We start from the raw sequence: 27,720 nt of genomic DNA, 5'->3' as shown, positions 1-27,720 counted from the left end.
GGTGAAAAGTGGTGTGCCCCAAGGATCTGTCCTGGGACCGGTGCTTTTCAACCTCTTCATAAATGACCTGGAGACAGGGTTGAGCAGTGAAGTGGCTAAGTTTGCAGACGACACCAAACTTTTCCGAGTGGTAAAGACCAGAAGTGATTGTGAGGAGCTCCAGAATCTCTCCAGACTGGCAGAATGGCAGCAAAATGGCAGATGCGCTTCAATGTCAGTAAGTGTAAAGTCATGCACATTGGGGCAAAAAATCAAAACTTTAGATATAGGTTGATGGGTTCTGAGCTGTCTGTGACAGATCAGGAGAGAGATCTTGGGGTGGTGGTGGACAGGTCGATGAAAGTGTCGACCCAATGTGCGGCGGCAGTAAAGAAGGCCAGTTCTATGCTTGGGATCATTAGGAAGGGTATTGAGAACAAAATGGCTAGTATTATAATGCCGTTGTACAAATTGATGGTAAGGCCACACCTGGAGTATTGTGTCCAGTTCTGGTCGCCGCATCTCAAAAAGGACATAGTGGAAATGGAAAAGGTGCAAAAGAGAGCGACTAAGATGATTACGGGGCTGGGGCACCTTCCTTATGAGGAAAGGCTACGGCGTTTGGGCCTCTTCAGCCTAGAAAAGAGATGCCTGAGTGGGGACAGGATTGAGACATACAAAATCTAGCAGGGGATGGACAGAGTGGATAGAGAGATGCTCTTTGCACTCTCACATAACACCAGAACCAGGGGACATCCACTAAAATTGAGTGTTGGGAGAGTTAGGACAGACAAAAGAAAATATTTCTTTACTCAGCATGTGGTCGGTCTGTGGAACTCCTTGCCACAGGATGTGGTGATGGCGTCTAGCCTGGCCGCCTTTAAAAGGGGATTGGACAAGTTTCTGGAGGAAAAATCCATTATGGGGTACAAGCCATGATGTGTATGCGCAACCTCCTGATTTTAGAAATGGGTTATGTCAGAATGCCAGATGCAAGGGAGGGCACCAGGATGAGGTCTCTTGTTATCTGGTGTGCTCCCTGGGGCATTTGGTGGGCTGCTGTGAGATACAGGAAGCTGGACTAGATGGGCCTATGGCCTGATCCAGTGGGGCTGTTCTTATGTTCTTATTATGTTCTTAATCTTGGAGGCCTCCTCAAGGTAAGAGAACATTTGTTCCCTTACCTTAAGGTAAGACTCCACTTTTCTGGTAGGTCTACTTGGACCTGCACCAGCTTATTGGCTAGCACAATTCTCCTCCAAGTGGACCCAGGAGGTGAATTGAGACCGGGAAGGGGATAGGATGTCACTGGAGCCTTTGCTGCTAATAACTGCCTCCCCCTGCTCTTGACCCAGCTCCCCAGCTCCACCCCAATCCTCCCACCATTCTTTCCTCTCCCCACCCTGTCTGCGTACCATCCAACCTTGTGCCAACTTACTGGCACCAGAGTGTCTTTGCCACTCCTCATTGTTTCCACCTGGTTGCGCACAGCAGCATGTTGCATTTTGTGACACAGGAAAGGCTATTGTGCCTCCAGAACATGATTTTCCAGGGCAGAGAGGTTCACCTAGCCAGAACTTAAGAAATCAGATCCAGTACACACTCCATATTAATATGAACTGTGAAGCGACAACTAGCTCAAGAAACTGAATGGAATTAGCACTGAAACATGTTGGGCCATTGACAAATTAATTTGGATGTGACCTTCTGGGATTGATCCCAGTTAATATGGTATCCACAGATCTCAAAATTATTGATAAGGCTTTTTAGCAGGGGTACAAAATATTCCTAAGTAGGAATAGGATTCTCATTTGGGCTCAGAGTTTCACTTTTTTTCACAGAGTTAATTGGCACTTTTATATCAGACATAGTCAGTGACGCTATCAGAAATTCTTTTTACTGATTACCTAAAGATGGAAGGTCTACTTTTCTGTAAGAGATTGTCTTCTTCAGAGGTAGCCTAAGTCACTCTGCTATCTGAAGGGAAGGAAGAGATTCCCGGTGGGGGGTGTTATTCCTTTCACCAGCTGATACACAACAGGGGAGAAAATAAGAACCCCATACTCACTGGCAAGAGTGAGTTCCTTTGACCCTGGCTCTGCTGCTGCCTCCTGCATCCCTCTAGGCCCATCAGGATACTAGCTGGTAGGCAGGGTTTGTGTGTGTGGCTGGGTGGAACCTAATAAGGGAATCACAGGAAGGAAGGGAAAAGAGAAGATCAGATTAAGGTTGCTGATGTTCCAGTCTTGCCTGCTGCCTGCTTACTTATACCACCTACTCATCTGCCTATGGTGCAAGTGGACAGGTGGCAGACTCTCTCCTGCCCAGGCAGCACTCTGGTGGCCTGCCAATGAGCTGTTCGGGGGAGACCAAGGCTGAGAGCCAAGCTCACCAAATTGCCTGCCTTCTGCCTGCACCATGCATTTATTGAGCCAAGAAGAAACTTGGACAATGAAAACCAGGAGCTTCGCCTTTCCAGCAGCGGTATGCTCCTCAGCAAGCAGTCAGTCATTGCTCTCCTGCCGTCAAGCATTTGCATAGTCCTGGAAGCACACAGCACATGTGCATGGGTGGTTGATTTCCCTAGTGTAGAAGCAGGGCAGTGCTTTGGATTTTCTGCCAGCAGTGATAAGGAACAGCTAGCTGTGGTCAGAAAGTGCAATGAAGGGAAAGTGAAACTCAGCAGTGGTAACGGGATAGCGGATTGCACTGCCTAGACTGCCATTTTAGCTTGTGATACTTGTACAGACTGATGATAGCTTACACACTGTAAATCTGTTTTGCCCATGCTATTCACAAATACAGATTTCTTCCAGGAAAAAGCTGATTATATCAATCTTCCTTTGTCAACCATTCAGTCTTGTGGAATATGTTTCGCAAGTGAGTAACAATATCACCAGTGGTGTGGACTGTATTTGGATCCTTTGCTTTCATATCAGTATTCCCATGTGCCACATAACCCAACTCAGCATTTCATTATATGCTCTTTCTGATCTCATAGTCCCCCGTATAAATGCAGTGCAGAAAAGGTTGTAAGGTTCCCCAACATCTTTCACCTCCTGCAATCATCTCTGCGTTACACCCTTCATTTATTTAACAGGCAGTTTTTATCCCTGCTCCGTTCCCTTGTTCAAATATCTGAGAAAAGAGGATCCAATAGACTCTGAAACGTCTTTCATAAAAAGGGCAGCAGGGGGTGCTGAGCCTGTGGATTGTCTCACAGTTTCCCCCTGTGGTTATATCACATCATCTGTGATTAATCTGATGTTCACTACTAAGAGCTTCTGTGCTGATGCTTAATCAGACTCGTCATATATGAGGCACTGCTGTGTCAGAAAGCGAATGGGCAAGTTGAATGAATGCACACAGACAGAGGGATGATAGCATAGACAAAGCTTACAAAACATTAGCAAGCATAAGGCAAGCGTGTTCCTATTTTCTAGTTAAACTGATAGTATTTGCCAATTTCAAAGCTCTGTTAATGGAATTTATGGGCACACAATCAAAAGACAAAGAACTGGTTAACGCAAAAACAGGTGGCAAAAATCTCCCATTGCTAGGTCTAAAACAAATTGGGTCCTTACCTTCTGAGTCTGCTAGACCAGTGGTTCTCACACATTTAGCACCAGGACCCACTTTTTAGAATGAGAATCTGTCAGGACCCACCGAAAGTGGTGTCATGACCAGAAGTGACATCATCAAGCAGGAACATTTTTAACAATCCTAGGCTGCAATCCTTCCCACACTTTCCCAGGAGTAAGTCCTATTGGCTATCGTTGTTAAAAGAATATACATAGCAGCTTTTTAAAAGTACAGGTCTGTAACATTTCCCCAAATGCAGTCACATGCCATGGTAGCAGCAAGTCTAATATATTAAAATAAAATATTGAAATGAATGGGGACCCACCTGAAATGGGCTTGCGACCCCACAGTTTGAGAAACACTGTGCTAGACTATCTAAATAATATGTTACACTAGAACTAATATTAGTTGATGGGCATAACAATGTGGGATATTATTTGTGTGTTTATGTGTGCCTTAATGCTCTATTTGCAAGTACAAGCTCTGCCAAGCCAGCGTCCTTTGAAGTGACAATGTGATATGTACATGTTTCTACTTAGGGAAATGAAGTCATGGCAGTATATTAGCTGCAATTGCTAGTCAGTTGGTTTACTGCATTTAAAAAAGAAAAAAAAGTGCTTACTGACTTGTGAATCAGAACTTCCCTACTGTGAATCTTGCCTCACCATGAACTCATTGCATGTCCTAAGGCAAGCCACGTCCTTGACTCTTACTGTGCTTTGGCTCTTATTGGAGACCAGGCAAAGGGGAATGGAAGACCATTAGAATGGTCCTGTTCCAATGAACATCGAGCTCAACAAACACTCCAGAAGGTGCCCCTCCCACCATAGTACAAAGGATAAAATCAGGTTTGAAAGGACAGTAAAGTGAAACTTTTTTCACTCTCATAAACCTAAGTGGGTCCCAAAAGAGTGTCATTTTAAAAGGTGGGTCCTGTTGCTAAAAAGTTTGGGAACCACTTTATTAAATAGATAGTTGTGATGACAGAACATTATACTATAACATTACAAAGTGGTTCCCAAACTTTTTAGCACCAGGATCTACTTTTTAAATGATGCTCTATTGGGACCCATCTAGCTTTTCCTTTTTACCATGTTGGGGGGGCACCTTCTGAAGCATTTGTTGAGCACCATGTTCATTGAATCGGAACCATTCTGGTGTTTGTGCATCTCCTTTGTCTGGTCTTTGATTGAAGCTGAGGTACTTTCACCTACTTGTGAGTAAACATGCAAATGTGGCTCAGTTTCGCTTTCCATAGGGTTCAGTGCATTCTCCTTGTTTGATTTGAGGGGGGGAACTTCCTTCTTAAATGTTTTTGGGGGGCTGTGCTTTCATTGGATCAGGACCATTCTGGTGGTTTTGCATTCCTCTCTGCCTGCCCTTTGAAGAATACTGAGGCACAGTCACCTACTCATGAGTAAATACACACATGCAGCTCAGTTTCACTTTTCATAGGGCTCCATACATTTTCCTTATCGTCTATCAGGTTGTAAGTTTCACGACCTACCAACAATTGTGACCCACTGGTGGGTCCTGATCCACAGTTTGGGAAACAATGCACTATAAGATTATATGCCCAATAATGTTGTTTACTGCTAGAAAGTCACCTGTTATGTATGAAAGCAATTCACCTCAATCTTGTGACATATAGCCTACCTGTTAATGTATCTTGACAAACAGTTATTCAAATTAAGTGCTGCTGAATATATTTGAACTACTTTGGACAAACAGTAGTGTGGTATGCTCATACATTTACATGAATAGAGGAACCTGGGGGACAAACTGTAGACTTGGATAAGTATAATGTTTTTGATAAGCATAATTTGGCTAAGGGGAATTCTACTATGTTGTCAATCCCAATGCTCTGCAGTCCGGCTTTCAAAATTTTCATGCAAATATGAGGACTTGAAAATGATATGTTTTAAGAAGAAAGCAAAGATTTTCATAATTTGACTCTAAAAATCTCTTGTGATTTTTTTTCAAGAAAACCTATTTATGTTTAAAAGTTCCACAGTGCAATTACAAGAATTTCTACTCTTAAAAAAGCCATCATGCCTACATAAAAAGAGAGAAGAGCCAACTCTTGCTTATGAAGGCTTATTTCTGGTTATGCGTTCCAATAAATGCTGTTATTATTACTTTTAAACACACACAGACAATTGGTTCTGCTACTTGCAGGTATGTCAGTGGCAGAACCTTTTTTCAAAACACTTAATGAGGGAAATGACAATGTTTTGGCTTAAAACTGAATTTGAATGAATTAATATTAATGCTTTCAATTTGGAAAATACCTTCTCTTTTGAAATGCCCATTGCATACATCCTTTTGTGTGCTCCACATATTAAGAGGAATGTTACGATATGCAGTAAACTTAGCTTATGTTCAGGAAGAAATACATGAAAGAGAATGGCTTAAAAATTCTTTAATTCAAAAGCATCATTCAGTAACATCAACAATGTGTTCTATGAATCGACAAATGCTTGACAACCACTTTGTAACATCTGAGGTCCTTATAGCCTGAACCATGTGTAAGTGAAGAATAATGAAGGCCTGATCCACCCAAACTTAGATACATTTAACTCCCCATCAGTTTCATTTGTAAAGTTATCATACACCTTAAATAAATTCTTATACAGGTTGATCCTTGCTGTTTTTCCTCCTCTGTTAGCGTCGCTGGCTCGGGTACTGACTTGCGACTTGGGATTATTACCTGAAAAGAGTCATGACTTGTAGATACACAAGTCATGAAGACTCATCATTTTGGGCACATGATTCTGCAACCTGGCCTTGTGTGTACGCTTGCTTACTATTTTTTTTCACCACTCCAGTGTTGCCCAAAAGACCTTGTGGGTGACCTGGAAGCCAGCATCTGAACTTGCCTGAGAAGCAGACTTGGTGGGAGGAGAGTAAGTTGGTCCCAGGGGGTGGAGACTGGGGACTGGAGGGACAGAGGGAGGCCGTAGGAGGCTGGAGAGAGCCAGGACATGGGTGAGGAAGTGTCCTGGGAGCTCTCTTTTCCATTTCAGAAGGAATGGAGTATTGATTGGCCTGATTTTTGTCTTTGGACAAGGGAGGGGAGAAGAAGGAGCCCAACTGATGGGGGAAGGGGTTCCAGTGATAAGAAAATGGCTGGCTAGCCCAGGGAGGAGGCTAAGGAGGCAGGCAAAGAAGGAGGAGGCATTTCCTTGCAATAGAAGAGGAACAATTTCCAAACTCTTAGCTCTTTTGAAATGAGAGACCGTGAAAGGTTTCTGATCTGATCTGAAATGAAAGATCAACACATTGTTGATGGCAGATGGGATAAACTATGAACAATATACTGTCTACGCATAGGTATGTAAAAAAAGACTTCCAAATATCCAAAAATATGTCGATATGTAGTCATCTATAAGCCACACACTCAAATGTTGATAGAATTGAGAGATCTTTAATCCATTGAGTAATGCGAGGTGGGTGTCTATCCTTCCTCTATTTTAATATAGGTCTTATATTAAAGTCTTATATTTCTGTGAAATAGGAAAGTAATTCCAAAAAACATAAGTATCAACAAATATAATGTTTTTTTTTGTAATATAAAGTTAGCACAGCTAGTAACTTTTCCATAAGATCATATCACAGTGCACGACCATATCGTGTGGGGGTGATGCATTATGCAGATTACAATGCCAACAATTAGATTATTTAGCCAACTTCTTAATATAAGGATGCTGTGATGTCCAATAGACTCTATGAATTTTTTTGTCAAATTAATCACAATTTCAATTCCATAGATACTACAGTTACAGTACTTGAAGCCATTTTCTTTTGATTATGTAAGATATGGCAATCCAGCTCATCATCATTGGCATCCTTCAGCCTCAGGAGACTATGGTATTGCACGCTGAAAAGTGGTTCTGGAACAGCGTCTAGTGTGACTGAAGAGGCCAATTCGGGAATGACAATCCCTTCCACACTGGGAGCAAATGTAGCCTATCCCTTGTGTGTCTCCCTGGCTGTGGCCCTTCCTTCTTTGCCTCTTTGTCTCAGTCTGTTGGCCAAGTGTCTCCTCAAACTGGGAGAGGTCATGCTGCACAGCCTGCCTCCAAGCAGGACGTTCAGAGGCCAAGGTTTCCCATCTGTTGAAGTCCATTCCTAAGGCCTTCATATCCCTCTTGCAGATGTCCTTGTATCACAGCTGTGGTCTACCTGTAGGGCACTTTCCCTGCATGAGTTCTCCATAGAGGATATCCTTTGGGATCTGGCCATCGCCCATTCTCACGACATGACCAAGCCAACGCAGGCATTTCTGTTTCAGCGGTGCATACATGCTAGGGATTCCAGCTCGTTCCAGGACTGTATTGTTTGGAACTTTGTCCTGCCAGGTGATACCGAGGATGCGTCGGAGGCAGCGCAAGTGGAAAGCATTCCATGACTCGCTGCAGTACAGAAGTGTACTCAAGACGCAAGCTCTGTAGACCTGGATCTTGGTATGTTGCGTCAGCTTCTTGCTGAACCAGACTCTCTTTGTGAGTCTGGTAAACATGGTAGCTGCTTTACCGATGCGTTTGTTTAGCTCGGTATCGAGAGAAAGAGTGTCGGAGATCGTTGAGCCAAGGTACACAAAGTCATGGACAACCTCCAGTTCATGCGCAGGGATTGTAATGCAGGGAGGTGAGTCCACATCCTGAACCATGACCTGTGTTTTCTTCAGGCTGATTGTCAGTCCAAAGTCTTGGCAGGCCTTGCTAAAATGATTCATGAGCTGCTGGAGATCTTTGGCAGCTGTTTTCTGTTGCAGAGTTGTCGATCCGTTTGTCAACTTTCACCCGAAACCCCACACACACCGTAAGGTTAATGGACTGTGGCGAGGCAGCACCTTACTGGCTGGAGACTGCCCAGCTTAAGGCAGGCAGTAGCTGCCCAATGAGATGCAATAATCTCTCCCACCTTCGGAAGCAGCCCCTGGCGTCACGCTCTATGCCAATTGAACGAAGACTTATAACCGGTAAACTGCTGCTTCCCATAAGAACATAAGAACATAAGAACAGCCCCACTGGATCAGGCCATAGGCCCATCTAGTCCAGCTTCCTGTATCTCACAGCGGCCCACCAAATGCCCCAGGGAGCACACCAGATAACAAGAGACCTCATCCTGGTGCTCTCCCCTACATCTGGCATTCTGACTTAACCCATTCCTAAAATCAGGAGGTTGCGCATACACATCATGGCTTGTACCCCATAATGGATTTTTCCTCCAGAAACTCGTCCAATCCCCTTTTAAAGGCGTCTAGGCTAGACGCCAGCACCACATCCTGTGGCAAGGAGTTCCACAGACCGAGCACGCGCTGAGTAAAGAAATATTTTCTTTTGTCTGTCCTAACCCGCCCAACACTCAATTTTAGTGGATGTCCCCTGGTTCTGGTATTATGTGAGAGTGTAAAGAGCATCTCCCTATCCACTCTGTCCATCCCCTGCATAATTTTGTATGTCTCAATCATGTCCCCCCTCAAGCGTCTCTTTTCTAGGCTGAAGAGGCCCAAACGCCGTAGCCTTTCCTCATAAGGAAGGTGCCCCAGCCCCGTAATCATCTTAGTCGCTCTCTTTTGCACCTTTTCCATTTCCACTATGTCTTTTTTGAGATGCGGCGACCAGAACTGGACACAATACTCCAGGTGTGGCCTTACCATCGATTTGTACAACGGCATTATAATACTAACCGTTTTGTTCTCAATACCCTTCCTAATGATCCCAAGCATAGAATTGGCCTTCTTCACTGCCACCGCACATTGGGTCGACACTTTCATCGACCTGTCCACCACCACCCCAAGATCTCTCTCCTGATCTGTCACAGACAGCTCAGAACCCATCAGCCTATATCTAAAGTTTTGATTTTTTGCCCCAATGTGCATGACTTTACACTTACTGACATTGAAGCGCATCTGCCATTTTGCTGCCCATTCTGCCAGTCTGGAGAGATCCTTCTGGAGCTCCTCACAATCACTTCTGGTCTTTACCACTCGGAAAAGTTTGGTGTCGTCTGCAAACTTAGCCACTTCACTGCTCAACCCTGTCTCCAGGTCATTTATGAAGAGGTTGAAAAGCACCGGTCCCAGGACAGATCCTTGGGGCACACCGCTTTTCACCTCTCTCCATTGTGAAAATTGCCCATTGACACCCACTCTCTGCTTCCTGGCCTCCAACCAGTTCTCAATCCACGAGAGGACCTGTCCTCTAATTCCCTGACTGTGGAGTTTTTTCAGTAGCCTTTGGTGAGGGACCGTGTCAAACGCCTTCTGAAAGTCCAGATATATAATGTCCACGGGTTCTCCCGCATCCACATGCCTGTTGACCTTTTCAAAGAATTCTATAAGGTTCGTGAGGCAAGACTTACCCTTACAGAAGCCATGCTGACTCTCCCTCAGCAAGGCCTGTTCGTCTATGTGTTTTGAGATCCTATCTTTGATGAGGCATTCCACCATCTTACCCGGTATGGATGTTAGGCTGACCGGCCTATAGTTTCCCGGGTCCCCCCTCTTTCCCTTTTTAAAAATAGGCGTGACATTTGCTATCCTCCAATCTTCTGGCACTGTGGCCGTTTTGAGGGACAAGTTGCATACCTTAGTCAAGAGATCTGCAACTTCATTCTTCAATTCCTTAATAACCCTTGGGTGTATGCCATCAGGGCCCGGTGACTTATTGATCTTTAATTTATCAATGAGGTCTGAAACATCTTCTCTTTTAACCTCTATCTGACTTAACTCCTCGGTTAGGAGGGGCCGTTCGGGTAGCGGTATCTGCCCGAGGTCTTCTGCCGTGAAGACAGATGCAAAAAAATCATTTAATTTCTCTGCCATCTCTAAGTCTCCTTTTATCTCCCCTTTCCCTCCCTCACCATCCAGAGGGCCAACCGCTTCTCTGGCGGGTTTCCTGCTTCTAACATATTTGAAGAAGCTTCCCGTGTTGTGCCGATGCCATATGGCGAAGTTGGAGTGTCCTCTCCAGTGCGCGAAGCCTGGGTAAAGAAGGCTAAGATCCAGCTCTGTATTCCATATTTTCCTAAGGCTTTTGGGTATCATTTATGGGCAGTCCAATTCTAAACTGCACTGGCACAGCTGGCCACGTGGCCTGCACTGCACTCGAGGCAGCTGGAAGTTACTTTGGGGTAAGGGGATATTTTTCCCCTTACCCTGGGTAAAGTCCCAGCCACCCTTATAGCTCCACCCTCCCATCACCGTCTCTTAGCCCTTGTGCCACCCGGTGCACATTTACCTGTGCAGGTCAGCACAGGTTGGATCCGGTGCTGCTGAGCGGTGTGGGTCTCCGCACCAGCCCAGCTGATTCTGTTGTCATGCAAACATGCGTTACGGTACATTTGTGACACATGAAGCCAGCACAGGGATGGCAACGCTGGCTCACAATGTGGTTTGGATTGCGCTGTAAGTGATATCATGTAGAGCTCACATGTTGTATATACATGTTGTATATACGATGGATTTATTTGTTGTGATTTATGTAGCTTTTTCTTATGTTTCTTATGCATCTCGAACGTGTGAAGTAGAAGCTTCCAAAGAGAAGCGGGCACAAACACACGCATATGTGTGCATGCGTGCGTGTGTGTGTGTTTCAGCAGGCTTCATGTTCTATATTTATCCTTCGCGTTTACTGAATACACAGAGGATGGTACAGATCCACACAAACTGGTGCTGGAGTAAATATGACTGGACAAAAACGTTCCACTGATTTTACACACTGGTTCTTATACTGTAACATACAACCTTAGAATGACTACAGAGTTCTAAGTCACTCAAGCTGTTATGGGATCATTACAAATCACAATAGGAGTTGCTAAACACCACAGAAAATGTAGCAATTTATTCATTCCTAAGTAGTATGTTGGTATTTATTAGGTATGTATTGACTTTTTTACCATATAAATTTCTTATTGTGTTAAGGAAGCAAACTCTTTGTACCAAATAAAAGCATAATGAATGAGGATCTATGCTGTTGCACATGCACTTTCAAGAATTTATTTTGCTGTTTAAATTTTATATTGCTTTGTAGAGCTCTTTGGTTGTTAAAGTCCTGGTTCAGAGATTGTGTGCTCCCAAAATAAATCACAGATTTAAGTGGTTGGAGAAAATCTAATTGCATTTAGGAGAGAGATTTTGTTCTTGGACAGAGTTGAAAATGGTACAAAAAAAAAATTGGCTTCAGATTGTGAACAGCATATAAGGTCCAGTTTCATAAAGTTTATGTCTAGCCAACCTCATTTCATGGTCTTGTGTTAAAAATAAAGGCAAAATTATAATTGATTCACTTCCCAATCCTATTGGGCAAATCAGATGGCAACACAATGGCAACACAATATATAGTCACTATGGAATAATAATGCCAATGGCCATTGGGGATGGAAACCAAGGCCCCATATTTGTTTCTGTTGGGATGAGGCTTTGGCTGTTCAAAAGTTGTGGGTCATGTTAGCTGAAATGCAGTAATCTTCCATTTAGAAAAGCAGATTTAAATGGATGGGAACAGTGAAGGGTTCAATAAACATACCAATTTTGTCCAGCTGAAGAGAGAAGGTGACTGTATGACTTATAATATGTGACATCAGTTCAGGAGCCATGTTATCATTTGTGGGGAAACTTATTCATTGTATCTTGACCAGCCTGAGAAGCAGAATTGCTCCATGTTACAACATGATTCTCAGGCCAGGAAAAGAATTTCTACCTCTCTGTTTATAAAAATTGCCCTAATATGTTGACTATTTTTAGTATGCTTTATTTTCTCCATTTCCAATTAGTTCTTCCTGGTTGCTTACTTCTTTATCAAAATCAATTCATAGTCGTGACATCTATTATCTTCACCAGTGGACCAGCAGAGCTGTCAAAACATGACATTTATTATTACTTTACCATATGCAGATTTAGTCATGCTAATAAATAATAATAAATGGCAATACAACCACAGAGCCTCAACAAATATATTGTCAGTTGACATTTAGCTAGAGGTATATGAAGGCCAAACACAGAATAGATGCCTGTTTGTAATCTCTCATCAGTTTCACATCAGTGAAGTTATGCTGCCTTGATTAGAATTATCTCTAATAAGTGGAAGCCCACAAAAAATTGTGGAAAGTGTTCCTCTTTTGTTTATTTAACTCTTGTGGCCCTTTTAAGTGGCCCTACCTTACGTTCTCTTTGGCCTATCTTGAGTTCATTGCCTTGCTGTTTGTGCTCACTACTTAAAAGAGCTTACTGTCTGTCGTGTTGCTAAATATACTACCGTTCAAATGCCCTGAAATTTCCTCTTATTCCTCTTGTTTTTCTGATTGTATGCATCAATGGGTGGGGGCTCAGTAGGAAAACAGCAGAGGTGAAAAACGACATGCCACAATTTCAGTCTGGATCCTCCTCTCGTGGCTATTATTTTAAAGGGGAAAGAGAAATCTTCAGGAGACTGTAACTTTTTTAACACATTCAGTTTGACTGTAAGACACTGGTAAGTAACCTAACCCAGTGGTTCCCAAACTGGTGGACTGTGACTCACCAGCCAGGGAAAGCCCTGTTCCTGACCTCTTAAGGGGCGGGGAGGAATAAACAGTGGTGCAATCGCCAGGATCACTCCACTGCTGGGGATAAAAGGGTGTTTTTTTTACACTTTTGGAAGCAGCAGCCTCCCGAGGGGTGCAGGGAGCCTGTGGATGCCTCTGCAGGGCTCCCCAAGACTCAGAATGGTAAAAAATAGAGATTGTTACCCACTTCCGATTTCATGATCGCAGTCAGGGCAAAGAGAGGGACCGGCCTGGGAGGAGAGAGGGGCCAGCAGAGCCCAGCTCCACCAGATTCTATCCTCCCTGTCAAGCTGAAAAGCCTGACATGGAGGTTCTCCATTCAGCAGGCGCAGACTTGAGTAGCACTATTGCAAGGCCTGCGCTCTTCCCCTGAGGAGACCTACTGAGGAGACCTACAGTGGCCTCCATGGGGCCCCAGGATACAGTGGTTGCTATTCTGGCACTGCTGCACCAGGTGATAGAAATGAACTACCCAAGGATTTCCATGCTGAGAACAAAAGTCTTTTGGGGGGGAGAGAGGGAGTCCAACATCTATTATATTTAGTTCATATTTACTGTTTACTTGCTTGCATTGTGCCACTAACTAGTGAAACTGTGGTTGGTGTCAGTACTCCATGCTGTCTGAAAATAATTGGGCAATCTTATGTATGTTACTTAGAAGTCAGTTGCATTGAATTCACTTGGATTTCCTTCCAGGTAATTGTTTTAGGATTGCTACTGGGCAGCCCAATCCTAAAGCCAGTGGCTCCGCTGGGTGCAGTGGCACCAAGATGGCTACCGCTGCATCCAGCGGCACTGCTGAGGCTGCCGGAGGTCTCCTCAGGGAAGGGGATTTTCATCCCCTTCCCCTGGAGAAAGTCCAAGTCCAGCAACAGAGCTTCTCAAGTCTGTGCTGGCTATTTTGCTTTCTGGCCCAACACAGAGTTCAGTATCTGGTGGAGCTCTGCTTCTGCCCCAGTTCCTCCCCGCACCTGATCCTCCTCCCTCCCCCCGCCCCATAACGCACACTCTCAAGGCCTTCACCGCCACCTGGAGCTCTTAATTAGGTCTGGGCAGTGTCCAGCCAGTGATTTGCATCATTAGGATTGGGCCCTAAATCCATTGTACAACTGTTTGACTGCAAATTTGTCTACCTGGGTTGAGTTAATCATGACAGATCTGCTGCATTAAAGTAGCACAAGAATTTGCAGAAGGCAGGAACAGGCCTTCTCATACAACAGCTAAGTATAAGAGAAACAGTTTGTCAAATGTTTAATGCTATAAACATAATTATGGCTTTTATTTGGCGATAGTGTTTAAGTGCATACTCCTACATGTGCATAAATGCGACAAACACATTTTTAAGCAAACTTTAGAATGCAACTATATTTTGCATTAAAAAAACAAGAGAATTCTTTGTGTTTCTCAAACAAAACTCTGTTTTCCTAAAGGACACAATTTTCTTTAATTGTGTAGGCAAAAAAGAAAAAAAGAGAATTGAATAGTTAGATATATTTTTCTCTTTAGCTTTGGGACATACTACTTGTAGTCTTCTCTTCTGCCTCCTCTCAATATAATTATATTTCATTATTTTTCCTGCTTCACATACACTAAACTTCGGAATGATCCCTCACATTTCAAAGAATGCTTTCCCTTCATAACCGGAGCTTTCCCCAAAGAACAAAGCCTATTATGTTACAAAGTCTGATTTTTGAAGTCCTATTTATACGCTTACACAAGTTAATGCAACAAATATGTTTTGCAGTGATCTTATTGTTTTGCTATTTTTGTTTTTTATTAACATTATTTATTTATATTTGTTTTTTTGTCTGTGTCTTTTATCACACTACAACAGTACAGTGTCTTTGAATGTGAATATTCTAGGACTGAGGGAATATGCAAATATAACTAGGTTGGCTTTTGAGAAATAAAAGTATTAGTTTTTTAATTGTTGTGGGTGGGTGTGTAACACACACACACACACACACACACACACACACACACTCTCTCTTTTGGGGAATATTGTTCTGATATTGGGCTGCATACATTCGTTTCATTGCCATGTACTATTCTATTAGCTCCGTTTCTCAGTAACTCTCAACTACAATTGCAGTCTTTCAGCTTCATCTTTTTTTTTCCTTCCCATTAATTCAGATTTTAAATATCTGGCAGAAATTTGGCACCCTGAGATTAAATGAAGTTACTTTGAGTTTAACCGAATTCCGTTCGAGTCATTATGCTTAGGATCATAACCTCAAACGGCTTAGATTCATTTTCAAAACCTCTTTCTTGATTTCATCCATGTGTGCTGAATCTTAAATTAGCAATCATGCTTTATTGTTAATAAATTGCATTTGAAAATAAAATTAAACAATTTTCCAGAAGTCAATAATTTATAAATTGCAAGGTCTGCTTGAAAAGTAAGTCACATCATACTGCAGGGGGAAAACCGCAGCCACTCTGTTCTATGATTCTCTTTACATTTTAATGCAGTTTATACTGAACATCTTCATTGCATATTCATTGCAGATGATGTCTAAGTGAGCTGACAGGAACTCTTCTGTTTACCAGTGCAGACTGACTAGAGTTTGAATTAGGTCCCAATATTAGCCTGTGTGATGTCCTAGCATACTGTTACATCGTCAGATGCTGCATATATTAGGCAAAACACTATGCATTTATGAGAACGATAAACTGGAATATGCATTCTCTGGCAGAACCTATTTGCAACCATGAAGGTCATGAGAAGTTCTGCTCATGTTAATGGAGTTAAATAGGTGGAAAAACAGGAGGAGGAAGAGTATTACAGTGTTGTATTAATAATGGATTTTGTTCTCTCTTTATGTGGATGTTGTTTAGGGGTCTCTCTGGATATTACCTTTAGGTCTTGAGACCACTGCAGGGAATGCTCCTTCCATTTGACTTCAGTAACAGCTGAAGATATCAGGGCCAGCCCACCAGTGAGGTAGCTTCAGATGACCGATTGGTGGAAGTGCAGGGGCAGCCTATGCCTGTTTCACCATCCTGTTCCCCTTCCCATTTCTGCCCACTACTTGGCTCCTCTGCACTTCTTTCTGCTTTAATACCTGCCGTCTGCTTTTTGCAGAGGCAGGGATCAAGAGGAGGAACAACAGTGGCAGCAGAGGGCAGCATCAGTGCACCACCACGTAAGGGAAAGAGGAGGAGGAGGAGGTAGGAGAAAGAGTGATGAGCAGCTAGTTGAATGCACAGCTGAGGGGTTGAGGGGAAGAGCAATACATGGTGCACTCTGGATGTCATGAGAGTGAAGGAAGAGCAGCGCCTTCCTATGGCATCTCATGTGCTGGGTGGCTTGGCTTGGAAGATATGGGGGAAACAGAAGGAGCTCGCCCTGTGCTTTGTCTTCACAGCAGCATTCTTCCTATTTTCAGGAGAAGAGACACTCCCTTAGAAAGCAAACTTGGTGGGAAAGTTACTGTAATTTTCCATTTTAGAAAGGACTTATAGACGATACCTCCATTGTTAACTAAGGATTATGAAAACAACCCCTGACTTTCTTAACTGGGGCTGATTTAAGAAGCATGTTTTATGACTAAAAGAATTACGATTCATTATTAGATTTATTAACTTTATTTTGTTCTCCCAGTGCTAAAATCAGGTAGAGCTGAGATGGTATGATAATAAACAAACTGTAACCAATTTAGTTGATTGCTTTGTGTTGTTATGGAAATTATTACACATTCTTGCTATAAATTACTATAAATATGAAGTCTGAATTAATAATTTCTTTAATATGGTTAAGTAAAGACTGCATCCTGATATGCTTAGAGAAAACAAATTAAAAATGTCACCTTTTATTTGCATTAATCTGAACATTAAAACACTGAAAACCCAGAACCAAAATCATGAGGTAGGCTCCAGTTGTTTGTTAAGGACACGAGGCAAGAACAAAACAGCATGACATTAGACATCATCAGAAAGGCAAGGATTCTTGACTTAGGACTTGTTTCTGGGGAGGAATCCTTTAAAGTGGATACAAGTCCACAGCCGTCTGGTATACAAGTCCAGTATGCTGCTTGGTCTGTGGCTTTCAGTGTTCCATTTATCTTAAGGCCAAATGACTCGTTACATTAAACTTGTAGTTGGGCCCTGCTGTGCTTGTGTTTGCGAACAGCAGCCACAGAGAATCCAGTCTACATTGGGATTGCAGTGGGAGCAAAGGTTTAAAGCTCCACTCCTCCATGACACAGTCACATTCCAGATCTCTTTTTCTATGGCTGCTGTGTACAGAAAAGAAGAAACAAAACAAAACAAATGCACACCACTTAGTATTTAGGCCATTAAACCAGTACAAATAAAAATACAGTGGACGGCTTCTGCCTCAAACTATGTTGCATATAGCATGTAAAGGAAATAGGAGAAATGGGCTAACTGAACATTAGTGAAACTTGGGCAATACTTACATGAACAGATTTAACAAACTGTTCATTTAAATCTTCCTTCCTTCCTTCCTTCCTTCCTTCCTTCCTTCCTTCCTTCCGTGTCAGAGTGCTCTGAATGCTTGGGCAAGGACTCCATCTCAGTTGCTGTGTGCAAGTGTGCACACTATCTTTCCCATTTGTCTGCAGTCGCAGCTTACTGGGGCTTTGGTGCAGCAGTAGGAGTTGACTCAAGTTGCTTCCTATCTTGCATTTCCTGCCAAGGCTTGTGGCTCCTGCCCCTCCAGCCCCAGTTTACCTGGTTTTTGGTGTCTCAGCTTCATAGTGGTTGGCACATGGGAAGAGGTACCACTGGGGTTTGTGTCACTCAGGGCACAATCCTAACCCCTTATGTCAGTGCCTTTTAGCACTGGCATAGCGGTGCCAATGGGACGTGTGCTGCATCCTGCGGTTGGGTGTCACTCACGGAGACCTCCTCAAAGTAAGGGAATGTTTGTTCCCTTACCTTGGAGCTGCATTGCTCTTATGTCAGTGCTGAAAAGCTGAAAAGCACTGACATAAGGGGTTAGGATTACACCCTTAGTGCGAGAACACATTGTGTCACCCCCATGATGAACTTCCTCCTGTACCAGACTATAAAGAATAAATTACAATATCATATTCACAAACTACATGCAGTGGCATCATTAGGGTTGGTGTCACACCCATTAACTTTACTTATTTATTTTAATATATAACACTACAGTTCACCCAACAAATCACTAACCAACAAAAAATGAGTGGCCAATTTGATGGCATTCACGCAACTGAATAAGAGTTATAGTATTGGCTCTGATACATGGAAATGAGAGCTGATTCATACTAACTCCTTACTAGTTCTTGCTGTGTCATAACAACACCTCATTGGCTCTCAGAACAATCAGTCCCATTGATTAGAGTTAAAGAAATCTACTTTTGGTTAGATGAGCAGTTGTGTTTTCTTTTTCTGGGTTATTGTCCTTAACTTTTGATAGAATACAGACATTTCAATGTGATTTGTTTCATTGCATTCTGCATTAAATTACCCATCAAATGATATATAACATGATGGTATTATTTAAAAATACCAAGATTTTGACCACTGGAGGTGTCACTTCTCCCTGAGGGTGTCACCTGGTGTGATCTAAGAACATAAGAACAGCCCCACTGGATCAGGCCATAGGCCCATCTAGTCCAGCTTCCTGTATCTCACAGCGGCCCACCAAATGCCCCAGGGAGCACACCAGATAACAAGAGACCTCATCCTGGTGCCCTCCCTTGCATCTGGCATTCTGACACAGCCCATTTCTAAAATCAGGAGGTTGAACATACACATCATGGCTTGTAGCCCGTAATGGATTTTTCCTCCAGAAACTTGTCCAATTCCCTTTTAAAGACGTCCAGGCCAGACACCATCACCACATCCTGTGGCAGGGAGTTCCACAGACCGACCACACGCTGAGTAAAGAAATATTTTCTTTTGTCTGTCCTAACCTGCCCAACACTCAACTTTCATGGATGTCCCCTGGTTCTGGTGTTATTTGAGAGTGTAAAGAGCATCTCCCTATCCACTCTGTCCATCCCCTGCATGATTTTGTATGTCTCAATCATGTCCCCCCTCAGGCGTCTCTTTTCTAGGCTGAAGAGGCCCAAACGCCGTAGCCTTTCCTCGTAAGGAAGGTGCCCCAGCCCCGTAATCATCTTAGTCGCTATCTTTTGCACCTTTTCCATTTCCCTCCCTTTTCCATTTCTGCTCCCTCTGTACCCTCACTAGATGCCACTGACAGATGCCACCCCAGAGGATGCAGCCTGCACTCTGGTGGCCCAGCTGCACCATCAGGGATGTGGATTTGATAGGATTGGACTGTTAGGTCCTTAAAGAAATTTAAATTATGCCAATCAATTATCAAGATATTCAAATCAGACAAGTACTTTCTGCAAAATAGACAACATATCATGGTGTAGGGGAGGGACCTTGCAATGGTAATGAGTGACTTTTTCACTGATAATGTGTAGGTTCACTGGTTCAATTAGATCAAATTTACTGCATCATAGTTTTTTTGTTTCTATTGCAACTCAGTTTGGCTGTACTTGTCTTAAGAGGCGACTAAACAGCCACCGGGTAGATGGGACTCGTCAGCCTGGGAAGGCAGCTCATCTGAGAGAAGGAAAACTCTGATCCCAAACCTCCACTGCCTTGTGGCTACATCCAGTTATGGAAAAGGCTTCAGGAGTCAACCTCAAGGCAAAATCCGGAGCCGGAGTTCCTGAGGCAGTTCATGGCTGAACACAGTCACGTTCTGGCAACTCCTGCGACGCCGCTGGAACCAACCGTATTGGCCTCTGCCTTTCCATTGGACCATTTCAGTGATGTGGAGAGGGGGGATTTGCTGCATGGGTAACAGCCTATCCTCCATACCTACTTTACCCAGGCTTCGCGCACTGGAGAGGACACTCTGTTCCAGAACCACCATTCAGAGCGTGACACCATAGTCTTCCGAGACTGAAGGATGCCAACTCATGCAACTCAATAATCTGGGAAGTTTTCCTTTATGGAACTCATGCCCTAGTGAAATAATCTGTACACAGGGCCCTATTCAGACTTTTTTTTTTTACTTTGCACTATAGTCTGTAGAAGTATTAAATATATTGAACAAGTCTGAAAAAAAAATGCATCTAAATAACTGAGGGCGCAGTCCTAACCAACTTACCAGCACTGGCATAGCTGTGCCAGTGGGGCATGTGCCACATCCTTGAGGGATGTGGGGGCAGTTGAGGGGGCAGTCACAGAGTCCTTCTCAAGGTAAGGCAGTGGTTGTTCCCTTACCTTGGAGTTGCGTTGCCCTTACCTTGGTGCTGGAAAATTGGTTAGGATTGTGCCCTGAGTTGTATCTACAGATCATGAAAATTAAATCTAAATTACAGTCCAGTCCACTAAAACATAAATTATTTTCTTTTTTATGTTTAAAAAAGTTAAGTGGTGTTGTTTTGCTACTGTAATAATTAAATACAGAGAATAAAGATCACCTTTCTGAAAAAAGGAAGCAAAATACAATGAAATTTGACACAGATGGAGAGGGAATGGACTCAAAGAATAAGGTACTTGAAAAGCTATCTAGGAACCCAAAGGATGGTGAAGGAAAGTAGTACAGCAAATATACACTGTTTTTTAAGTAACAGAATTATTTTACTTCACATTACATGTGGGGGGGAAGCTTAGGACCCAATCCTATCCAATTTTCCAGCCCCGGTGCAACTACAATACAGCCCCATGGTAAGGGAACAAATGTTCCCATACCTTAAGGAGGCCTCTGTGACTGCTGTCCCACTACAAGATGCAGTGCATGCCCGATTAGCACAGTTGCACGGCAATGGAAAATTGGATAGGATTGGGCCCTTAGTTGTTAATCATACCTTGATGTATTGAATAGTTTTTATAAATCTGCAAATAGTTATGCAACAAGTAGTTTTCCTTCTTGCAATTAGATGTGATTTGGGTGAACATATCAGTATCCTTTCTTACCTTATCAGTATCATATCTGAATATTTTAGAGTTAAATATTTTTGAGGATAACAGGTAATTATAACAAATAATTACTGGAGGTGAAAGGATTTCTTTCTTATGGTGTTTGCAGTAATTTAACTTGTCATCCAAAAGCTTCTTTGCCTTCACATGAAACAGATAGTTTTCCACACTGACCCTTCCCTTCATATATTGCAGTGTATTGCATTATCATCCAATCGTTCATGTAAATCTGATTTATGATTTGTCATTTTTAAATTGTAAATAACTGTCTGTATATAATGTATCATTTTTATCTTGCATTATGTTCTAGTAGTATACCACACTCAAACATATTTTGATTTAAGTTATATATATGTGCCTTGCTGTCCTCACATTACTGTGCATTAAGACTTCGGAAAGGCAAATGCTTTTCTCTGTATACGTATATCTTCATTATTAATCATGTTTTATGAGAAAAGAGTATACATCCAGATTTTTCATTTCTCAAAATCTGTGGTGATTGAATATATACAGCTTGGTAGAAACACACCAAATCATATTTGCAAAAATGCACTCTGTGACAAATGTGTGCCTTTCTAATTCTAATAGGTCATAAAGCTTGCCTTCGAAGAATTTGAGCTGGAACGAGGGTATGATACACTTACTGTAGGAGATGCTGGAAAAGTGGGAGATACCAGAACAGTATTGTATGTGTAAGTATATGACCTAATATTATTTTCTACATGGCCTCTCTTGTTTTCTTTTCCCTATTTTGAGCAAATGCTCTGAAAAAAAAAAAACAAAAAAGACCCTATAACTGGACACCGTTATCCAGATCCCCCTGTCCAGATGTACCATGGATGGATACCAGTAGTAGGACACTTTTGGTTGTGATGTGCTAAATTTGTAGTAGCCTACAAAGAAAACCGTACCCAGTCCCATTTGCTGTGATGAATCTCTAATCTCTATTCACGTTATGACTGAATATCCTGTGCACTTCCCATAGGCTACCTGATTTTTCCATGGACTTCTGTTCTTGTCAGACAAACTTCAGTTAATTTAATTTTTTTGTTTTACCGCTTTGATATGCAAACAGATCAGTCCGAAGTTCTGTTTTCATTGGGTTCAGTTAGTGTGTTCCCACTAATTGTGTTCATATGCCTTTTTCTAGAGTTTTTGTTCTACTATGAGGTTTCATTCCATAGATTGCTATGGAAACATTGCTCTGTAACTGAAGGAAATAAATTACAGATCAGAATTCAGACATGCAAGTTATCGTATGTACAAGTGCACCTGACTGCTGTTGCTCCTATCCATAGGCTCACTGGCTCAAGTGTCCCAGACCTAATTGTGAGCATGAGCAACCAGATGTGGCTCCATTTGCAGTCCGACGACAGCATTGGTTCACCTGGATTCAAAGCTGTTTATCAAGGTAAATCTCTAATTGAATTAAGAAGGGTGACCACTGTAGAAGATATACCTCAAAAAGTAAAAATAGCTTGTGCTAGACTTATAAATAGAGAAGAAGTTTAAAGCACACAAAAGACACTGTTCACTGAGATTTTTCTGAGCACTGAAGATGGAGTTTCTTATGGGTGAAAGCCAACAAGTTTCAAACTTCTGTAGTGTAAAAGGAATTTAAGATTCTGAAAGTCAGGATTCCACTTACACTTGGTGCCAAATATCAAATTCATATTATATTGTTGCAGGTTCATAAATTATGTAAAGGAATGCTGTCAAATGTCTGGAATTCAACCATCAATCTCATAGCTTTTCTCTTTCTTGGTAGCATTTATGTTTTATGTCATTAATAATTACATCAATGTAAGTATTCCAGACGTCTGTATCGAAGAACTTTACTCATATACTGTCCAAAAGCCATTTTTCTACTGAGTACAAAACCTACAGTGTATCAGGGACTTGTTGGAAAGTTGCTTTTTTAGTGGATGCATCCCTGAGGGGTTCTACTGGAATCGTGGAAGATCTGGCGAGGAGGTAGGTGTGGTATCAGCAGTGGCCCCTTTAAGGGTAAGGCTTGGGCATCCAGCAGCGTGTACTGCACAGCTGCAGCCACTTGAAGGCAATAGGGCCCTCAGGAATAAAAGCACCTGGTGAAGGGAGAGTTTGGTGTGTGTAGTAGAAGGAGGAAAGCTGGAGACTGGATCAATGGCTAATGGACTTTGGAGACTGCTGAAATAGACTGCTGGAGACACTGGAGTTTGGTGTGCGGCTGCTGTGCCCAAGACCTGCTGAGGACCAAGGGGCTGCTTGTAGGGGTGGGAGGCTGCTAGCAGGAGAGAGGACCTCTGCAGGTTGAACAGGGGAGCTACCCTGGAGGTGGGGTCCAGCAGGACTGCAAGACAGAACTAGAGCCATTCTTGGGTAAAAAAGGGGTGCTAATTAGCTAAATGTGGGCATAATTCTCCAGGCGGAGCTTGGACTGGGAATCTGGCAGAACAGGGGTCTGTCCCAGAACCCCCTGCAGTTAAATGAAACCACAGATACCATGGAATGAAACTGCAGATATGACATGTCTGTATATGTCCTGTATATGTCTAGAGGTCTTTAAAAAAATTGGAGGATGCATGTTCATACTACGTAGAAACTATGTAGCTGGAAGCAGATAAATAGCAGAATTGAAGGTATTTTTGAAGTGTGTCCAAAAATGTTGTGCTTTGGTGTTAATGGGCATGCTGTAAGGCAGTGGTTCTCACACATTTAGCACTGGGACCCACTTTTTAGAGTGAGAATCTGTCAGGACCCACTGGAAGTGACATCATCAGGCAGAAAATTTTTTAACTATCCTAGGTTGCAATCCTACCCACACTTACCCAGGAGTAAGTTCCATTTGCTAAAAAGCATATATGTAGTAGCTTGTTAAAAGTACAGGTCTGTAATATTTCCGCAAATGCAGTCACATACTATGGCAGTATCAAGTCTAATAGATTAAAAATAAAATTTTGAAATCAATGTGAACCCACCTGAAATGGGCTCGTGACCCACCTAGTGGGTCCCGACCCACTGTTTGAGAAACATTGCTGTAAGGTATATGTAGCACCTGGGGAAAATCTATGCATGTGCAGGGACCAAGTGTAGTGGCTCATGTTCCTGCTGCCCTAAAGATGTACCTATCCTAAAGACAATGCTATCCTAAAGATGTATTTGCTGCAAGAAGAAATAGTAAAACAATGTATGATAAAATGGGCACAAAATATAGGCCATAATATCATATTAGATCAATGGGAACAGATCTGGAAGCATAATATAAAACTTATTAGAGCAACACATTTTTTAAAAAGTATATTTTTAGTTAGAACATAAGAACATAAGAACAGCCCCACTGGATCAGGCCATAGGCCCATCTAGTCCAGCTTCCTGTATCTCACAGCGGCCCACCAAATGCCCCAGGGAGCACACCAGATAACAAGAGACCTCATCCTGGTGCCCTCCCTTGCATCTGGCATTCTGACTTAACCCATTTCTAAAATCAGGAGGTTGCGCATACACATCATGGCTTGTACCCCATAATGGATTTTTCCTCCAGAAACTTGTCCAAACCCCTTTTAAAGGCATCTAGGCTAGACGCCAGCACCACATCCTGTGGCAAGGAGTTCCACAGACTGACCACACGCTGAGTAAAGAAATATTTTCTTTTGTCTGTCCTAACCCGCCCAACACTCAATTTTAGTGGATGTCCCCTGGTTCTGGTATTATGTGAGAGTGTAAAGAGCATCTCCCTATCCACTCTGTCCATTCCCTGCATAATTTTGTATGTCTCAGTCATGTCCCCCCTCAAGCGTCTCTTTTCTAGGCTGAAGAGGCCCAAATGCGTAGCCTTTCCTCATAAGGAAGGTGTCCCAGCCCCGTAATCATCTTAGTCGCTCTCTTTTGCACCTTTTCCATTTCCACTATGTCTTTTTTGAGATGCGGCGACCAGAACTGGACACAATACTCCAGGTGTGGCCTTACCATAGATTTGTACAACGGCATTATAATACTAGCCGTTTTGTTCTCAATACCCTTCCTAATGATCCCAAGCATAGAATTGGCCTTCTTCACTGCTGCCGCACATTGGGTCGACACTTTCATCGACCTGTCCACCACCACCCCAAGATCTCTCTCCTGATCTGTCACAGACAGCTCAGAACCCATCAGCCTATATCTAAAGTTTTGATTTTTTGCCCCAATGTGCATGACTTTACACTTACTGACATTGAAGCGTATCTGCCATTTTGCTGCCCATTCTGCCAGTCTGGAGAGATCCTTCTGGAGCTCCTGACAATCACTTCTGGTCTTTACCACTCGGAAAAGTTTGGTGTCGTTTGCAAACTTAGCCACTTCACTGCTCAACCCTGTCTCCAGGTCATTTATGAAGAGGTTGAAAAGCACCGGTCCCAGGACAGATCCTTGGGGCACACCACTTTTCACCTCTCTCCATTGTGAAAATTGCCCATTGACACCCACTCTCTGCTTCCTGGCCTCCAACCAGTTCTCAATCCATGAGAGGACCTGTCCTCTAATTCCCTGACTGTGGAGTTTTTTCAGTAGCCTTTGGTGAGGGACCGTGTCTAACACCTTCTGAAAGTCCAGATATATAATGTCCACGGGTTCTCCTGCATCCACATGCCTGTTGACCTTTTCAAAGAATTCTATAAGGTTCGTGAGGCAAGACTTACCCTTACAGAAGCCATGCTGACTCTCCCTCAGCAAGGCCTGTTCGTCTATGTGTTTTGAGATCCTATCTTTGATGAGGCATTCCACCATCTTACCCGGTATGGATGTTAGGCTGACCGGCCTATAGTTTCCCGGGTCCCCCCTCTTTCCCTTTTTAAAAATAGGCGTGACATTTGCTATCCTCCAATCTTCTGGTACTGTGGCTGTTTTGAGGGACAAGTTGCATACCTTAGTCAAGAGATCTGCAACTTCATTCTTCAATTCCTTAATAACCCTTGGGTGGATGCCATCAGGGCCCGGTGACTTATTGATCTTTAATTTATCAATGAGGTCTGAAACATCTTCTCTTTTAACCTCTATCTGACTTAACTCCTCGGTCAGGAGGGGCTGTTCGGGCAGCGGTATCTGCCCGAGGTCTTCTGCCGTGAAGACAGTTATAGATAAAGAAAAAGATGTGTATTTAGTAATTAAGATTTTAATTGTAGTGCGGATTTTATATGTTAGATATTGTAGATTACCAGTTAGATTGTAAAATACCAGTGAAAGATGAATTAATAGAGAAAATAATGAATGTGGCGGAAATGGAGAGGTTTTCAGAAAATTTGGCTCAACAACGAAAACCGACAACAAATTGAGCAGTGGAAATTATTTTATGCTTGGTTGAAAATGAAGTTTTAGAAATATATGCTAGGGCATTTAGATGATTGTATTACATATATAGTATGATATGATATAATAGATGAGTGATGAATGAAAAATGATATTAAGAGGTAAATTTAGGAAACTGATTAAGATATGTAATGATTTATTAGTTTTAGTGATATATGATAATGATATATGATTTCCTGCACCCCTTTTTTTGTGTAGTGAAGTCTGTTTTTTTTTTGTGTGTTATGTGTGTTTGTTTATATATGTTTTTGGAAAATTTAAAAAAAAAATGTATTTGCCAATAGAGCACCTCACAGAATTCAACCATAAGGGCATTTCCCCCAATATTTATAACAGGCTTACAAATATATAGGATATCTCTCTCTCTCTCATGCATGCATGCTGTACTGTGCAGTGTGCCATTAAACCTGGACAGTTCACTGGACTAAGTGAAAACATCATAAATGTGATAGTTAACTTTGGTCATCAAACCACTTTGAATGCCCAGGAGGAAGATAAAGTGGGGTATAAATTTGTAAATAAATAACTATTAAAGCATCTCAACTATAGAGCTTTGCTCATAAAGGAAGTAGGAGAACTGGCTGGGAGAATTGTGTCATTTTACATTAGGGATGTGTGGTCAAGGGAGGCAGAGCCTTCCCTGTCCTGTCCTGCTCCAAAGAAAATAGCCTCAGAGCCTCACATGCCTCCAATGAGGTGATGGCGACTGGCCTGCACGCCTTTAAAAACAAGTTTCTGGAGGAAAAATCCATTACGGGTTACAAGCCATGATGTGTATGTGCAACCTCCTGATTTTAGAAATGGGCTATGTCAGAATGCCAGAAGCAAGGGAGGGCACCAGGATGAGGTCTTTTGTGATCTGGTGTGCTCCCTGGGGCATTTGGTGGGCTGCTGTGAGATACAGGAAGCTGGACTAGATGGGCCTATGGCCTGATCCAGTGGGGCTGTTCTTATGTTCTTATGTTCAGTGAAAATGCTCTCACTCTCACCAGGGCTCAGCCCCCAAAATACAGGCCTTCTTGAGAGCCAGGGGCTACATGGGAGTAGGAAGCTCCCCAGGAGGAGGGGAACCAAACAAGTACTACCTGGATCCCGTCCCCAGGCAGGAGGTCTCCCAGGGAGTAGGGCCTCAGTTCTCATGAGAGCTCAGGTCAGTCACATCGTCAGAAAGGGTGAGACCAGCTGGGCTGGCTGCTGGGTTCATAAGGAGCCCAGCAGCCAGAGAGAGAGGTTGCTCTTCCTTGGCCTCAAGCTCCTGGAGGACGGCTGAGGGAAGCTAGGGCCTCCCTAATGCTGTGGATGGGCAGGATCTGCTCCTCCATCTGAAACATCACGCCACAGAGG

General features: G+C 42.8%; 1 protein-coding gene across 1 annotated transcript in view; it reads left to right on the top strand.

The window, feature by feature from the left end:
* Nucleotides 1-27,720, top strand: part of CSMD1 (CUB and Sushi multiple domains 1) — a 947,002-nt gene that overhangs the window by 603,694 nt on the left and 315,588 nt on the right. Inside the window, exons 11-12 of the mRNA XM_066622693.1 lie at nt 21,643-21,746; nt 22,353-22,465. Of these exons, the coding sequence (XP_066478790.1) occupies nt 21,643-21,746; nt 22,353-22,465 (217 nt within the window). The remainder of the gene's footprint in view (nt 1-21,642; nt 21,747-22,352; nt 22,466-27,720) is intronic.

This window comes from Tiliqua scincoides, chromosome 1 (genome assembly GCF_035046505.1).
Source record: "Tiliqua scincoides isolate rTilSci1 chromosome 1, rTilSci1.hap2, whole genome shotgun sequence".
Classification (NCBI taxonomy): Eukaryota; Metazoa; Chordata; class Lepidosauria; order Squamata; family Scincidae; genus Tiliqua; species Tiliqua scincoides.
The sequence above is the reverse complement of the archived record's forward strand: the minus strand, read 5'-3'. Positions and strand labels throughout refer to the sequence as shown.